The 18,084-nt window shown below is 37.7% G+C and overlaps 1 protein-coding gene across 1 annotated transcript in view; it reads left to right on the top strand.

The window, feature by feature from the left end:
• The window catches only part of RABGAP1L (RAB GTPase activating protein 1 like), a 1,244,335-nt gene that overhangs the window by 958,598 nt on the left and 267,653 nt on the right, over positions 1–18,084 (top strand). Inside the window, exon 17 of the mRNA XM_053693261.1 lies at positions 8,971–9,114. Coding sequence (XP_053549236.1) covers positions 8,971–9,114 — 144 coding nt within the window. The remainder of the gene's footprint in view (positions 1–8,970; positions 9,115–18,084) is intronic.

The raw sequence follows: 18,084 nt of genomic DNA, 5'->3' as shown, positions 1-18,084 counted from the left end.
TTAGGCTGCATGTTTTTGTCTATTTTAATGATGCCGCCTTATGGTCTATGTGCATGCTTTCTTACAGATGAAAAGCGAAAATTAAAGTCTGTGTACACAACCTTATTATATAAAGGGGAAAATAGACTTTCTCTCATATTTTAAGTATAATAAGGTAGTTTATCCAAATTTTATTTGGAATAACTTAGATGTATTATTCATATCCCTGTTTTTTGTTTGTAATTTTTTTTTATTGAGGTTTAAAACAAGGCAATACAATCATGTCAATGAAATCGATACAATGAAGTTGTTTCCAAACATAAAGTGGAGAAAAATCAGGCAAAATACACATAACACAGTCCACTAATGATATATAAAAGTACAGAGAAACGCACAACTAACCTTTTGTATAGTAAACCCTCGAAATATCTCTTGAGGTCACTTTTGGACCTCGTAATATTACCAGAAGTATGATGCTACAGAGGGCCATCACAATGTCATGTCTCCAGGAAAATAAAAAATAGATTTGTAGCTTTTTCCAATATTTAACAAATATAGCTTTGAATAAGTTAAACTCATGGAATAAAGCAACTTAATATTAGTAATTGAAAATGATTTGTGTAAATAAAAAATAATACAGAGTGGGAAATCTGAGGAGAAAGATTCTTGAAGTAAACTCACTCAGAATAAGATTTGTCTTACAAGAGACAGGCTGTATTAATGACAAAAAATAATACACTCTGTGCGCACAAGAGAAAAATAGGAGACAAAATGGTGAGCAAAAAGATAGAAAAATATGTATCCACTAAATATGAGATGTAAACTTGAATTAACAAAATATACTTTGTAAGTTACAAGATGATCTTACTTGAGGCAAAAACAGTTTATGAGCTTGAGGAAGTTTGTACCTGATCGGAGACTGAAATGTATCGAAGACACAGCTGGGAAGCAGCGTTATTGATTAGGCAGCGTTCACTGAACAGGTCAGAGAGGAGGAGGCTGCAAGATGCGAGTGCTGTACGGCTCCTGTGATACAGCGTGTGAGATGACGTCACAGATTCAGGCTATAGATTACGGCAAGGGATAAATACCTTGGAGAAGTAAGTTTTGGAAGATATAATCACTTGAGATACACTTTGAAAGTGAAAACTTGATCCAACGTAGATGATTCTCAAAAATTAGTTAAAGGCTTGAAAGAGTAGAAACGGAGGAACAGGAAGTTCTTCAGAAACACAACTTCAATAATCAAGCATTAAACAGGTGTGTCTGATATCCTTTTATAGGTGAATAGTAAAGGTGGACAAAGGGATTTAAGGTGGAATCATGACAGATCCCCCGTCTCAAGGCGGACCTCCTGGGAGCAGAGACCCAGGTTTGGAAGGGTTGTGAAGATGAAATTCACGTAAGAGCTCTGGAGCCTGAATATCACGTAAAGGAATCCAAGAGTCTTCTTCAGGACCATATCCCAACCAACGGACCAGATATTCAACCTGTCTCCAACGGTTGCGGGAATCCAAGATCTTTTCCACCTCGAATTCAGACTGATCTGCACACAAATCCGCATCAGAGGAATCATTCCCGGGTAGTGAGTCTAATGTACCAGAATAAGGTTTCAAGAGAGACACATGGAAGGAAGGATGAATCCGTAGATGAGCTGGCAAATGGAGAACGACTGCATTAGGATTCAGGATTTTCTTAATTTTGAAGGGACCTATAAATTGGGTTGCCAATTTTTTGCAGGGAACTTTCAGTTTTATATTTTTCGTGGATAACCATACACGATCTCCAGGTTTATATGATGGGGGAGGTATATGTTTCTTGTCAAAATAAAACTTTTGTTTATCTTTTGCAGTCTCCAGATGTTTTTTCAATAAAGGTATGGAGTTTTTCAGTTCAGTAATATATTTGACAGCATAGGGAGAAGATGAGGTGATGTTAGAAGTGGGTATTGTTCTCAAATGATAACCATAAGAAGCAAAAAATGGTGTCATTTTAGTAGAAGTGTTAATCGAATTATTATAAGCGAATTCCGCCATTGGTAGCCAGTCTGACCAATCATCTTGAACTTGAGATATATAACACCGAAGATACTGCTCTAATGTTTTATTTAGTCGTTCTGTCAAACCGTTAGACTGCGGATGAAAAGCTGTTGTGAATCTGGGGGTGATCTTCAATAGACGACACAATTCCCTCCAGAATCTGGAGGTGAACTGAGTTCCCCTATCTGTAACTATTGAAAGTGGTAGACCATGTAATTTTACGATATGGTTAATGAAACAGGTAGCAGTGGTTGTTGCAGAGGGTATCTTCTTAAGTGGAATGAAATGTCCCATACGAGTAAGGTGATCAACGACTACGAGGATACAGGTATAGTTCTTCGAAGGTGGTAACTCTACAATGAAATCCATTGATATCATATGCCAAGGAGTGTCAGGTATTGGCAGAGGAGTCAACAAACCGAATGGTTTATGCGAAGGTCGTTTGGTTCGGGAACAAACTTGGCAGTCAGTGATATGGCTACAAATATCTTGTTTCATTTTCGGCCACCAATATTCTCTATTCAACAATTCATGGGTTTTAGTAATACCCGGATGTCCTGCTAATGGAAGATTATGGAAATGATGAAGTAATTGTTTTCTTAATGTTGGTGGTACATACAGAAGTTTGTGATAATGATATAAACCAGTCTTAGAATCTTTAGTACAGATTGAAGGGATTGTGGATTCTTTGAGTTGAGCATGTAGTAGATCAGAATGGAATGAGGTAATGGAGGCTAAGAATCTGTGAGTGGGTATGATATTTTGTGCCTCTTCCTTTTCAGGTACATTCTGAAAAGTTCTGGATAGAGAGTCTGCTTGAGTGTTTTTTGATCCTGGACGGTAGTGGATGAGATAGTTAAAGCGATCTAGAAAAAGGGACCATCGGACCTGACGTGAAGATAAAGTTTTGTTTTTCTTTAGGTACTGTAGATTCTTGTGATCTGTAAGTACTAAAAAAGGTTTGGATGTGCCTTCAAGAATATGCCTCCAATGTTCCATGGCAACTTTTATTGCCAAAAGTTCTAGGTCACCCACAGAGTAATTCCTTTCTGCTGGAGTCAAGAGTCGGGAATAAAAGGCAACAGGATGGTTAACTTGTGATCCAATGCGTCGTTGAGACAAAATTGCCCCAACACCAACATTTGAGGCATCAACTTCTAAGGTAAAATCTGCATCTGGATCAGGAAGCTGTAAGATGGGAGCTGAAGTAAAACATTTTTTCAGATGTTCGAAAGCTTCTTGTGCTTCAGTAGTCCAACAGAATTTAATTTTTCCTGTCAATTTAGTTAAGGGTTGAACTATGGAAGAATACCCCTGAATAAATCTTCTGTAAAAATTGGAAAAACCAAGAAACTTTTGGAGAGATTTTAAATTGGTAGGGACAGGCCAATCCAAAACAACCTTTATTTTGTCAGGATCCATTTCTATGCCAGTTGGGGAGATGATGTAACCCAGAAATTTGATTGTCTTTACATGGAATTGACATTTCTCTAATTTAGCATAAAGATGATGCTCTCTTAACCTCATTAAAACCCATCGTACGTGTTTGATGTGATCAGTTATGTTCTTAGAATAAATTAAAATGTCATCTAGATATATCACTACGCAGATATCTAATAAATCCTTGAATATCTCATTTATAAAAAACTGAAAAGTTGCTGGAGCATTTGTCAAGCCAAAAGGCATGACATTGTACTGATATAAGCCATAACGAGTTTTAAAAGCTGTTTTCCACTCATCCCCTTTCCTTATGCGTATGAGATTATACGCACCTTTCAAATCTAGTTTGGTAAAGATTTGAGCATCAGTTAATCTTTCTAAGAGTTCAGGGATGAGTGGAAGTGGATGAGTTTTTTACTGTAATTTCATTTAAACCCCTGTAATCTATAATAGGACGTATAGTACCATCTTTATTGGTCACAAAAAACATTCCAGCTGCTGCTGGAGAAGTGGAAGTGGATATAAACCCTTTTCTTAAATTTTCATCGAGATATTCTCTAAGGTATTGTAATTCTTTATTAGACATAGGATATATTTTACCAAAAGGTATGGTGGTATTAGGTTTAGTGTCTATAGGACAATCGAATGGCCTATGTGGTGGTAGATTTTCTGCCTCTTTAAGATTAAACACATCTGAAAACTCAAGGTATTCTGGGGGTAGTTGAGGTTGTATGTGGTTTATAGAGATTGTAGGGTAACAAGTATTGGTACAGTACTGAGATGTATATTGTATATTATTGGTTACCCAATCAATACTTGGATTATGCAGCTGCAACCAAGGGTATCCTAAAATGATAGGATGGATAGAGTTAGGTAGTATATCGAATGTGATATATTCAGTATGTCCATTACCTGTAGTAGTGAGTAGTGGAATAGTGTGGTGTGTTATTGGACCTTTTAAATGAGTGGAACCATCAATAACTTTGACAAGAATAGGGAATTGCTTTAACACTCTGGGTATTTTATTTTTTGTAACATAAAATTGATCCATGAACATGCCAAACGCCCCTGAATCGATCATGGCCTCATTCAGCAGAAGATGTTGATCCCACTGCAAAGACAATGAAATGGTTAAGTGTGATATCATTTTAGAATTAATTTGAGGGTTAACTATCAATATCTTACCCCTCTTCTGGCGTATTAGAGTTGGACAAGTGGACACTGTGTGGTCTTTGTTTCCACAATACATACAAAGATTTAAACTTCTTCTTCTTTGTTTTTCTTCGTATGTTAGAGGACCCTTAATTGTGCCAATTTCCATAGGTACAGGACTTGAAGATGGTTGTTGTACATGTGGTTGATGGTACTTCTTTGGATATGGTTCAGGTGGTACCTTTTCAGCACGGCGTTCCCTGAATCTCCTATCCATTGAAATAGAGATCTTTATGAGAGACTCAAGCGTGTCTGGGAACTCAATACGAGATAACTCATCTTTCAAATGTTCTGATAGTCCCAGACGAAACTGGTTGCGTAGAGAGACTGAGTTCCACTGAGACTCCGTAGCCCACAGTTGAAACTCAGCGACGTAGTCCTCAACTGGCCGTTTGCCCTGCTTAAGTGTTCTTAAGTTATTTTCAGCAGTGAGTTGGGTGTTGCGGTCCTCATACAATAAAGCCATTGCGTTAAAGAAATCTTCCAGTGAACCTAAAATGGGATCATTAGCCTCAAAAAATTTGTCAGCCCATAATCTGGGTTCCCCACTTAAATATGAGATCACAGTACATACTTTTACTCTATCAGAATAATATGTTTTAGGTTTCATAGAGAACATGAGTAAGCATGCATTGCGAAATTCACGGAAGCGAGTGCGTACACCAGCAAACACACTTGGTGGGTTAATCTTTGGTTCAGGGTGTTCAGCTGCCTTTTGTGTAATAAAGTCATTCATAATACTTTTCAAAGTGTTATTTTCATTTTTTAACTCTGTTAAACCCTGAGCTAATATCTCCACCTTTTGATTTAAACTGGTTATTTCATTTGCCATTGCTGCAGGATCCATATTTAAGAGTAACTTTATATATTTTTAAGGCTTGATTATTCTGTCATGTCTCCAGGAAAATAAAAAATAGATTTGTAGCTTTTTCCAATATTTAACAAATATAGCTTTGAATAAGTTAAACTCATGGAATAAAGCAACTTAATATTAGTAATTGAAAATGATTTGTGTAAATAAAAAATAATACAGAGTGGGAAATCTGAGGAGAAAGATTCTTCAAGTAAACTCACTCAGAATAAGATTTGTCTTACAAGAGACAGGCTGTATTAATGACAAAAAATAATACACTCTGTGCGCACAAGAGAAAAATAGGAGACAAAATGGTGAGCAAAAAGATAGAAAAAATATGTATCCGCTAAATATGAGATGTAAACTTGAATTAACAAAATATACTTTGTAAGTTACAAGATGATCTTACTTGAGGCAAAAACAGTTTATGAGCTTGAGGAAGTTTGTACCTGATCGGAGACTGAAATGTATCGAAGACACAGCTGGGAAGCAGCGTTATTGATTAGGCAGCGTTCACTGAACAGGTCAGAGAGGAGGAGGCTGCAAGATGCGAGTGCTGTACGGCTCCTGTGATACAGCGTGTGAGATGACGTCACAGATTCAGGCTATAGATTACGGCAAGGGATAAATACCTTGGAGAAGTAAGTTTTGGAAGATATAATCACTTGAGATACACTTTGAAAGTGAAAACTTGATCCAACGTAGATGATTCTCAAAAATTAGTTAAAGGCTTGAAAGAGTAGAAACGGAGGAACAGGAAGTTCTTCAGAAACACAACTTCAATAATCAAGCATTAAACAGGTGTGTCTGATATCCTTTTATAGGTGAATAGTAAAGGTGGACAAAGGGATTTAAGGTGGAATCATGACACACAAGCTCTAGGAGACTACTTTTGAGTCTCAAAAGGAAACCTCAATTTTTTTATTTTTTTTATTTTATTAAGAACGCTGTGGGCTCAATCTAAAAGGGAATAAGAGTACAAGTGTATAATGTTATCTAGTTCCTTTGTCTGTGATACGACTGAAAAGGGGGCATACAGAAATATTCACATGTGGGAAAATATGGCAAACATTGTTCACAACTAGACACCAACAAGTATGTACATAACTTAGATATTTCCAGTCCAAGTAGATACAAAAGAAAACAAAAAACATTTGTCTATATTTTAGGTAAACTACTGCCCCTAAGCATAGAGTTGTATAGATTTTTGGATTTCTTTAGGAAATATTGTTATAGGTCTTCTGTAATGAAGCACTCATGGGCTATTTGCTCTGGAAGGCATATACATATATATATTAAATGTGCAGTTAGGATTGTACACCTAGAACCATGTTCTAAAGCATTAGTGATGAACTGGTAATGGCAGATCATAGACTTATGGGTCATAAGGCGTTCCTTTTTTTGTAATTATCTCCAAGCGGCCATGAGGACCTGTACATTATAAGAGTGCTAGCAGGATTGACAGCCCATCTAAAATATCTAAAAGGATAACACATATATAAACAGCATACTGATGTCCAGTGCTTATATGCAAACAAAGGGACTGCCCCAAACAAACCTAATAATGGACAGAACATAGATGGGCAAAAGTGAATAGACAGTGTGTACATTCAACTAGTGAAACTACATGAAACAAACACAATAATATACCAGGTATAGTTAACTGTGGTTACATGTTTACCATAGAGATGCCTAGAATAGACGTAATAAAGTATATAAAACCCACACGGGTCTATGCTAGAACCTGTCGCTCATATGTATATAATAATACTTTCCCAGGTATGCTAAAATGGGTTGGATTAAGGCATGTTTTTAACTATGAGTGCGGGGTAGAGAATAAGCAAAATGTACTGTCCTCCTAGGCTTTATTTCTTGTGAACAGTTGTGAATTTACAGACCGCATCAATAAATTCCAGGTCTTTTGCTTTAATAAGTTTGTGTCTCTATTATAATCCACCTAGCAGGGCAGTTCTAGGTGCTTAGTAATACTGTCGTTAATCAGAACAGTGTCCCAGACTAGAAGATCAGTTCAGTAAGAAAAGGCTCTAACCTACCCCTGTTTTCAGTATTTAGTCATCTGGGAGGTATTGGTTCAGCCAAGAACAGGAACATCACTTCTGAGGAACGCAACTTTCACAGCTCCCTGTTTTATCCAATGTGAATTCTGCGTATTGCTGATCAGAGGTTTGTAAAACCGATAGCCTCCGTGCGGTCATGGGATCCGCCCAGCGTATCCATCTTGTCAAGGCAATCCCGGTCTTCAGGGTTCGAGCAATGAGCTCATGTGAACTTCCCTCTGTACTTTTACCATCCAAAGGCAAGGCAGAGGCTGGCGCAACACTGGTTTCTGAAATCGGAGTCCCCTGGTTAGTTGGGCTCAGCATCCCTTTTCTGAGAGGTAAGTCCACCGGGGTGGGTATGGGAGCGAATTCGTTAGGCAGGGAAGTCATCACGTCTCCTGTATTGAGATCTGGAGAGGGGCTGGGTAGGCTGTGTACCTGTGGCTGCTTTTCCATTGCTCTGCTACCACATGGATTGGCATGGGAAGCCCTCTCTATGGCCTCAATTTCACTTTGCAAACCAGACGTGACAGGCTTGGAATCCCCCTCAGATTCTGTTGCTGATGGGTCTAGTTTTGTGAGGTGAATTCCTTTTGTGTGCCGTGGAGATATGAGGAGCCTGCGGAGCTCCTTCTCTAAGCTCTGTTAGCTGTCATGTATCACCTGGGTCACTGTATGCTCCCACTTATCCAGAGCCTCCATCTTTCTGGTGTAGTGGTGTTGTGCTGTTCCAATGGTAAAGCCCCTGCTTATTGCTGTATTGCGAGAATAGCAGGTTCCCACTAGATGTAGAGCGAAAACTATCGTGGGTTAAGACTGTGCACTTAAGGCACAGCTAGTTGTGGGGACAGGCTGAGGCTTCTATTATAGGGGAAGGCCTCAAAATGAAAAGTCCGGTACTGAGGGCAATGAAGCCCAGTCACTATCCAAAACCCTATATCTGGATTGCGGACCTCTTCAGACAAGCCTCTCTACTATTTTAAGCAGGGTATTGCCCAAAATATGATGATAAATTGAGGAACAATGGAGAGAACTTGAGGAGCTGAAGCTCAGTGCGACCTACAAGATGGCTGCTGCCCGGATGTCCTCCTTGGTTTGTATTTTTACTAGTGTGATGGTTTAGTACTGTAATAACAATCTTGTTTTGCAAGCAATTTAGCTTTTTAGTTTCAGATTTTGGTGTTTGATAACCTTTGCTTTCAGCAGCGAGTAACCCCTTTATACCAGTTACATAGAGTTTAGTGATTAGCATCCAAAATTAGTTTTTTGAATGTCTGTACAAGCCTTATGATAAGTCATATTGTCTCTAATAGTAGATTAAATTAAATGGAAACATTTATGTGTTAAATATTGTATTTTCTTTAACATATTGTACTTGTCTTTTCAGGAACAGCTTCCAGACCTGTATTCACATTTCATGGCTTTGAACCTAGAAGCGCACATGTACGCCTCCCAATGGTTTCTCAGTCTGTTCACAGCCAAATTTCCACTTTGCATGGTATTCCACATCATGGACCTACTTCTTTCAGAGGTACTGTACCTTAGTGTGATAACACATTCTCACTCATTGCTTTTGTAAAAGCATATTAACCACTTAACCCTAATGGACTTATTAATGTCATTCTGTACTTTGCCTATTGTAAATGCTAAAAATTCTCTGGTATTTTTGAAAAGTTTTTCTCTGAAAGTCCCGGTAGCTAATGGGTTAAACAGCCTTTCCCATTGTAAGATCACACTCTCATAAATTATGTTAAATTACTAGAATTACATTATTCCAAGTTTCTTTTATTTATTTATTTTTTATTATTTCTCAGTTTTGTAGAACCTTATGCAGAATTTGTAGTAATATGGCACCATTTGGTGCTAGTTTAGCTTCTACTTATTTGGAGTAAAGGTATGTTACAGCTCTACCCTTTCATAAGTGTTTATTTAATAAATAAAGATTGGACTCAGCTTGGTATATCATGTTTGCTAGTTTGAGGGTCCAGCCATTACCTGATTTTTGTTGGTAAACTTGGAAGTAATCCTAATATGTAAGCACCCATATACTGTATGCTTAAGTGGGTATAAGAATATGGTTAACTGGTTATCTTTGTTTGTTTACTGTGATGGTGCAGAAGCACATAGGAAAATGTTGAGCTCCCTGTAGAATCCTTGTTCTTTCTACAACCCCAATTCCGAAAAAGATGAGACAGTATGGAAAATGCAGAACACCAAACAAAAAGTCATTTGAAAATTCACCTCACCATGTAGTATATTGAAAACACATTAGTTGATGTTATACTTTGTGAATTTAATGTATTTTTTAAAAATATACACTCATTTCAAAAAAGCTTGGACAGTCGACTGTTTACCACTGTGACATCAACTTATTAAGCATTTGGGCACTGAAGACACCAGTTGGTTAAGTTTAGCAAGCAGAATTTTTCCCATTCCTCCATTATGCATGTCTTCAGCTGTGCAACTGTACGGAGCCTTTGTTGCTTTATTTTACGCTTCATAATGCGCCACACATTCTCAATCTGAGACAGGTAAGGACTGCAGGCAGGTCATGCTAGCACCCGCACTGTCTGCTTACGCAACCATGTGCTTGTAATCCAGCCAGAATGTGGTTTGATGTTGTCCTGCTGGAAAATGCAGGGACGTCCCTGGAAAACACAACGTCTGGATGGCAGCATATGTTGCTCCAAAATGTATACATATCATTCTGCATTAATGGTGCCCTCACAGATGTGCAAGTTACCCATGCCATGGACACTGACACACCATACCATGACAGATGCTGGCTTTTTGGACCTGACGCTGATAACAGCTTGGATGGTCCTTTTCCTCTTTGGCCTGGAGAACACAATGGCTGTTTTTTTGTTTTTTGTTTTTAAACTGAGCCCTGAGAAGTCAGCGGCACTTCTGTACAGTATTGATGTATGGCTTCTGCTTTGCATAGTAAAGCCTTAACTTCTGTGGATGCAGCGGCGAAAGGTGTTGACTGAAAAAGGTTTTCCAAAGTATTCCCGAGCCCATGTCAGGATTTCCATTAAAGACTCATGATGGTTTTAGAGACAGTGACATCTGAGTTATCTGAAATCACGTGCATTCAGAAGGGGTTTTCGGCCTTGCCCTTTACACATGAGATTAGACCAGATTCCTTGAATCTTTTAATTATTTTGTGCACTATAGAAGGTGAAATGCCCAAAGGTGTTGGATTATTCACTGACGCATCTGTTGGCAAATTGGCAAGCCTCAACCCACCCTTGCTCTTCAAGGACTAGGCCTTTTTGGAGGCTTCAATATACTATGATTACACAATTCTCACTTGTTTCACATCACCTTCTTATTTCAACTTGTCACATTGCTATTAGTCCTAAATTGCCCCATCCCAGCATTTTTGGATTGTGTTGCAGTCATCAGATTTGAAATAAATCGGTGTATTTTAAAAAATACATTAAATTCACAAAGTAAAACATCAAATAATGTGTTAATGTGTTTTCAATATAGTACAAGGTAAATTGATTTTTCAAATTACTATTTTTTTATTTTTTTTTGCATTTTCCATACTGTCCAAACTTTTTCGAAATTGGGGTTGCAGTTTGCTTACAACATAGTCTTGTGTTTATGTAGAGTGTCCTTTCCTGCTCTGGTATACACACCTTGTGTATCTGGTTGGATGTTTATTTATGTTTGTGTTTTTTTTTAATGTGTGGTGATAACAGCACTGTATATATGCCTTCATTCACACATATCATGGTTTTCTCACTCTTTATTTAGGTTTGTATTATGTATGTTCATGTATTTTTTCTGTCCCTTTAAATGTAGAGTAAAGACAAATGGTAAGCTTTCCTAGCTTCTGTAATAAAATGCTCCTAAGTTGGTTGCTATGACTTCCATGGACTTGCAAGAAAGAAGTTGGGCACGGCTTCTGCATAGGTGAAGTCATCATGTACCGATTGGGGTGATGTCATTTGGCATAATTCTTGGCATTTCACATGGTTTTTTTGTCTAGTACATATATTGTTGGTTCACAGAAGTCTGCTGTAAAGCTTCTGTCCTCCAGTCACTCTTGGCTGCCCCATTACATATTCCTGATATACATATATATGTGTGTGTGTGTGTGTGTATATATATATATATATATATATATATATATTATCTTTGTATGTGTGTATGTGTATATATATATATATATATATATAATGTACACGATATATATATATATATATATATATATATATATATAGATGCCTTATGTCGTAGCCCACAGGGACTGCAAATATAATGCTTACAGTACCTTAGCACTTTAAAAATGTTAGTAAGATTGTGAGTCTGATAGTTATTCACACTTTTTCATGCAAAAGAGAAGGTTTTGTTTTAGGTTGCTAAAGAGATCAAGCAAATCGATTTAAAGCATTTTTAATACAACTCAAAATTTATAAAAAAAGAAGGTGCTAAATATGTTTGAGGTGGATAAATTAATTGTAGAGCTAAGGTTAAAAGCATGTTTAATCTCCTTTTTCTAATGTAATTACCTTTGCTAAATTGGTGTTACATCTTTGGGAATATGTGTGTAAAATGGTTGCACCTATTTTTAAAATTGTACTACTATTCTGTGGTTCGTTTAAAAGTTTGTTATTCTTTTAGAGAACCCAGAAGAATGAAAATAGATTCTGCTTTCTTCATTGTCTGTCTGTAAGACTGCTTAATGAAGCTTGTCGGGCTTGTTTAATGTTTTGATTGGTTCTGTTAAGACTGCATTTTGAGTGTTCTAGCTGCTGGAAAATCAGCTTTTGCTTTTTGTTCATAGCAACTCTGAATTGTTTTGACATTCAATGTCAATGGCATTCAATGGTATGCAATGTCTAATTTGAGTGCCTTTAGATTGTACAAACTCTTTATATTTCTATTAATCGTAAGGGTAAGTCTGTATGATACTAATAGGTTCCAGGATGTTTCTGTGAAAGAACTTTTTTGGAACTAAAAAATCTTCTAGTTCAGCTTGATCCAAATATATTCAAGCTGCTAAATTGTCTGCCTCTCTGTCTAGACTACATGTTGATAATTTTTTTATTGCTTTCAAATTTCTCAGAATCTTGCACCAATTTAATCCCACAGTATTTAAAGAACTGATGAAGACTTTCTCTTGGGCCCAGAAATATGTAGATAAATGTAATGGTCCATCTACTTGGAGATCCAGAATGACCGGTTTCTAGATTTAGAAGATGGAATATCAGCTTCAATAGTGTTACAAATGATAGCAACCATCAAGTACATTGCTTTTTTCATTTTTTCCCCCATCCCCCTCATTAAATGGAGGACAGATATTTTCTCAGATGTGGTACATCAAAATAATCTTTCCTTCTTAATATAAGGAGAGTCCACGGCTTCATTCCTCACTGTTGGGAAATACTGAACAAAGACACCCCAGCTAAAGGCTTAACTACCTCTCCCACTTCACCCATCCCCCAGTTATTCTTTGCCTTTCATCACAGGAGTTTTAGAAGATTTTCGGAGTGTTCCTCAGGAGGGGGATATGCCCTTTGATATGGGACTGGAGTTTTAAGTAGTCTTGTCAGCCTCTCAGTGAGAGCATTGATGAAAGTTAGAGTCTGGAGATGCAGGGAGAGTCTTCATGCGAACCCATCCAGACTGCCTGCTAACAACTCCTTTAGCAACCAGTGTTGACGAGTTTCACTGTTTGCTTTTTCTTCACTCAAGTCCATGTCAGGAGCGATGCAACAAGACTGTCACACTTGAGACGCTGTGTTTCTGTTCCACAGCACGGATTCTGGTAAGATCGTTTCAATTTTTACTTATTTTGAAAACGCTGAAGACAGGGTCACAGTGTGACTCCTTTTATCTTAATAGATAACCTGTTCAATAACCTGAGGAAGGTTATTGAACAGTGGAGATTGATCAAATGTGATACGTTGATTTTATGCTGCTTTATGTGTCAGATTTTTTTGGGGGCTCATAGACTTTTGTTATGCGGTAACGGATCATACAGGTTTTTACTTTCACTTTGAACACTGCGCAGCTTGTAGCTTGGTGCGCTTTTTCTCATAGCAGGGGCGGTCTTGCCTTGTGCACCATGTGACTGGGTGTGGTCACACTTTCGATTTCACTTTCCAGACCAAGCTACCTGTTTGAGAAGACGCTTGTTTCTCTGTTTGCCTGGGTCTAGGAGGTGGTGAGTGCCCGAGTCATTGGGAGTATAAAGGTGCCGTTTAGTGAGAAATAAAAAGATCTTTTTTCTATGTCCTTCTGTTGTTAGCGTAAGCTATAGAGGATTCTGATATGCTTGAGGGTACTCCCTCTATTCCTAATATTAATACATGTCTATATTGTGAGGAGGTCTTGGTGTGCCCGCCCTCTAAACTATGTTCCATATGCATCAACAAGGTTATTATATCTAAGAAGGATAACCCCTTTAGTACTACCGAGTCATCCAACTCTGAGGACTCACCGTCCCACGAATTGCATACCCATCAGTCATCTCCATTGTCACATGCAGCATCCCGTAGCACGCCTGATCCTCCATCTGGAGGGAGCCTTTTACCATAAGACTTCACCGCAAAATTAAAATCGGCAGTGTCTGAGGCTCTTAGTGCTTTACCTCGCCCTGCCAAGCGCAAGCGAAAGGTTAAACATAGCTCTCCGGTCCAGGGGACATCCAGTGATTTGTTAGATTAGTCTGCCTTTCAAGTATCTCAGGATGGGTCAGACTCTGAGTCTTCAGAGGGTGAAAATTCTGGATCGGAGTATGCAACCTTTAGGCCTCCGGCTGCGGAGGAGCCAACCTTTAGATTTAAAATTGAACACTTACGTTTTCTTCTAAAGGAGGTTTTGTCGACTTTAGAGGTTCCAGAGGCCAAGTTGCCTGATGAACTTTTGATTCCTAAATTAGACAGAGTGTACGAGGACAGGGTAGCGCTGCTAACCTTTCCTGTACCTGTAAAAATGGCGAATATTTTTAAAAACGAGTGGGATAGAATTGGATCTTCCTTTTCCCCTTCATCTGCCTTTAAAAAATGATTCCCGGTCCCGGACTTCCAGCTGGAGTTGTGGGGTTCCGTCCCTAAGGTGGATGGCAACAAACAAAGGTGGAACAGCACCAAAGGAATGGAGTGCCCGTGAAGACAGGTGAACTGCCTCTTCACCAAAAGGATATCCAAAACAAAGAAGGTGTCCACAGCTCTCCAATAGTAAAAATAATCTTTATTAGGACATATAAGTGCAATGTTTCGAGGTTAACACCTCTTAATCATGCATAGGCTGACACATTACTGAAACAACTTTTATACCTGTTGATTTGGCGCCACAGGGCCCACAACTTGAAAAAGATGTAACACTAGCGACACCTGCTGACACATATTTACATTACAGATAAAACATTCCATATATATACAAACTTAAAATAAAAAGTTGATGTAACAAATATAGCATACGATTTTATATAGTAAGAAGATCTTTTCATAGGTTAATGATTTTCTACACTAACATATAATGTTTCATGCTTATTTTAGATGCTTGCAAGTTGATTGTAAGATAATAGTATCTAGCTATTTATTTATTTAATTAAATAAATACCCACCTAGGTATATGGAGAAATTTTGAAAAATTTTTGGAAAAATTTGGAACAATTTATTATGGAACCTATTGATTTAAATTCATTTTATATGAGAAATTCATTGTATATGTAGTAGATTCATTCTATGCATAGAAAAAATTCATGTTATATGTATCAAACATTCATATTGTGTAATGAGTCAATTAACAGGCAAAGCAATTTTTTGATTATATTTCATACCCCTTAATTTTTGTGAACAGTAAAAATGTACCATACGTATTAGACTTCAGGAGCGAGATATGTACATAGACAATTGGATATTTTATGAAAATTGACAAATTTAATATTTGTAAAAGGAATGGATTAGAGAATAAACTTATTGGATTAGAGAATAAAATAGAAATTGAACTATAGAATCAACAAAAGAATTAAGACATGTATTATCCAAATAGGATATTCTTATACATAACAACAATTATAAGTAAACGGACATAGTATCTAACTTGTAAATCCACCAAGATTCTTTTTGTTTCAATAATATTTCTCTATTTTGGCCATTTCTTTGTACTTTTATGTGGTCAATTACTTGCCATCTCATTTGGCTAATGTTATGGCCTTTCTCAATTAAATGGCTAGATACAGGGGCTTCCTTATTTTTACAACGTATATTGGAGCGACGTTGGCTCATCCTGTCTTTTACCCTGCGGATGGTCTCTCCTAGATAAATAAAGGAACAAGGACACTTTATTAGATATACTACATGAGTAGTATTGCATGTATAGAAGCCATTGATATCATACCTAGTGCCATTGTGTGGATGGTGAAAGGATTTCCCTTTAATTATGGAACTACAACTCATGCAGTTTAGGCATGGGTATGTGCCATAATTTTTACTACCAATGTATGTTTGAATATTACCTTTACTGGGGCCTACATCAGACTTGACCAAATGGTCTCTCAAGTTTTTTACTCGTCTGTGTGCCATTAGAGGTGGATTCTTAAAAATAGGTATCTTATCGTTACAGTCACTTAGTATGTGCCAATGTTTTCTTATACTTTTCGTTATCTCTTTGCTAAAGTGACTGTACTGGGAAATGAAAACCATCCTGTTCTCTTTTTGTTTAGAGACATTGTTCCTATTGTCATGCTTCAATACCTCCCTCTTTTTTTCTTCAATGAGTTTATTTGGATAACCTCTTTCTATGAATTTGTCTGCCATTTCATCTATGCGTTGAATACATTTTTGTTCACTACTGACTATTCTCTTCACTCGAAGTAACTGACTCTTTAGGAGGGATTCTACCAGGGGTCTTGGATGGAAGCTGTCAAACCTGAGTAAGGTGTTTTTATCTGTGCTCTTGGTGTATAAATCAAATTCTAATATATTACCTGCTTTAGTGATCTCTGTATCTAAAAATGTCACACTTTCTTCACTAAAGGTAATAGTCAACTCAAGGTCTTGTACTGCTGAATTTACCTCTCTAACGAATTCCTCCAAGGATCCAATGTCACCCCACCATATGCCAAAGACATCATTTATGAATCTCCACCATATGGAGCCATACTGTTTAAACATGTTATTCTCGTAGATGATTCTCTCCTCTATCTCATTCATAAAGAGATTGGCATATGATGGGGCGACATTGGACCCCATGGCTGTGCCCCTTAACTGTACATACCACTCATCTTCAAACAGAAAATAATTGCAAAATAAAATTAGTCTAAGTAACTCTTCAATGAATTGACCTTGTTTTTCTCTGCATATATTGTTGTTCAATAAGTTTTTCATAATAATTGAAATGCCTGTCTCATGCTTTATGCATGTATACAGACTTTTCACGTCCATAGTAAAGAGGATATATTTGCTAGAGGGGAATTCTAAATTTTTGGCTTTTTCAAGAAAATGGTTAGTGTCCTTAATATATGATGACATTTTGTTAACTTCTGGCTGCAAGATTTTATCAACAAATATAGAGATATTAGAGAATACAGATTGAACACTGGAGACTATGGGTCTACCAGGTGGTCTTTTTACATCCTTATGGACCTTTGGAACTGAATAAAATATAGGTGTTCATGGATTTTGTATATAGAGGTATTCTTTTAGCTTTTTATCTAGGATGTTATTATTAAAGGCTTTCTCCAAAATATATGAGATTTCTCCAACATAGGTGTGTCCGGTCCACGGCGTCATCCTTACTTGTGGGATATTCTCTTCCCCAACAGGAAATGGCAAAGAGCCCAGCAAAGCTGGTCACATGATCCCTCCTAGGCTCCGCCTACCCCAGTCATTCTCTTTGCCGTTGTACAGGCAACATCTCCACGGAGATGGCTTAGAGTTTTTTAGTGTTTAACTGTAGTTTTTCATTATTCAATCATTTATTCTGGGTATTTTGATTTAATAATATCGGCAGGCACTGTTTTAGACACCTTATTCTTTAGGGGCTTTCCCAAAGCATAGGCAGAGTCTCATTTTCGCGCCGGTGTTGCGCACTTGTTTTTGAGAGGCATGGCATGCAGTCGCATGTGAGAGGAGCTCTGATACTTATAAAAGACTTCTGAAGGCGTCATTTGGTATCGTATTCCCCTTTGGGTTTGGTTGGGTCTCAGCAAAGCAGATACCAGGGACTGTAAAGGGGTTTAAAGCTTAAAACGGCTCCGGTTCCGTTATTTTAAGGGTTAAAGCTTCCAAAATTGGTGTGCAATATTTTCAAGGCTTTAAGACGCTGTGGTGAAAATTTGGTGAATTTTGAACAATTCCTTCATGTTTTTTCGCAATTAATTTTCGTCCCTTTCGTAAAAACGGACCAGCCCAAGGTGCTACGTCCTCTAAGCAAGAGGGTAATACTTCTCAGGCCAAGCCAGCTTGGAGACCAATGCAAGGCTGGAACAAGGGAAAGCAGGCCAAGAAACCTGCCACTGCTACCAAGACAGCATGAA

This window comes from Bombina bombina, chromosome 10, assembly GCF_027579735.1.
Source record: "Bombina bombina isolate aBomBom1 chromosome 10, aBomBom1.pri, whole genome shotgun sequence".
In the NCBI taxonomy this organism is placed as follows: Eukaryota; Metazoa; Chordata; class Amphibia; order Anura; family Bombinatoridae; genus Bombina; species Bombina bombina.
The sequence above is the reverse complement of the archived record's forward strand: the minus strand, read 5'-3'. Positions and strand labels throughout refer to the sequence as shown.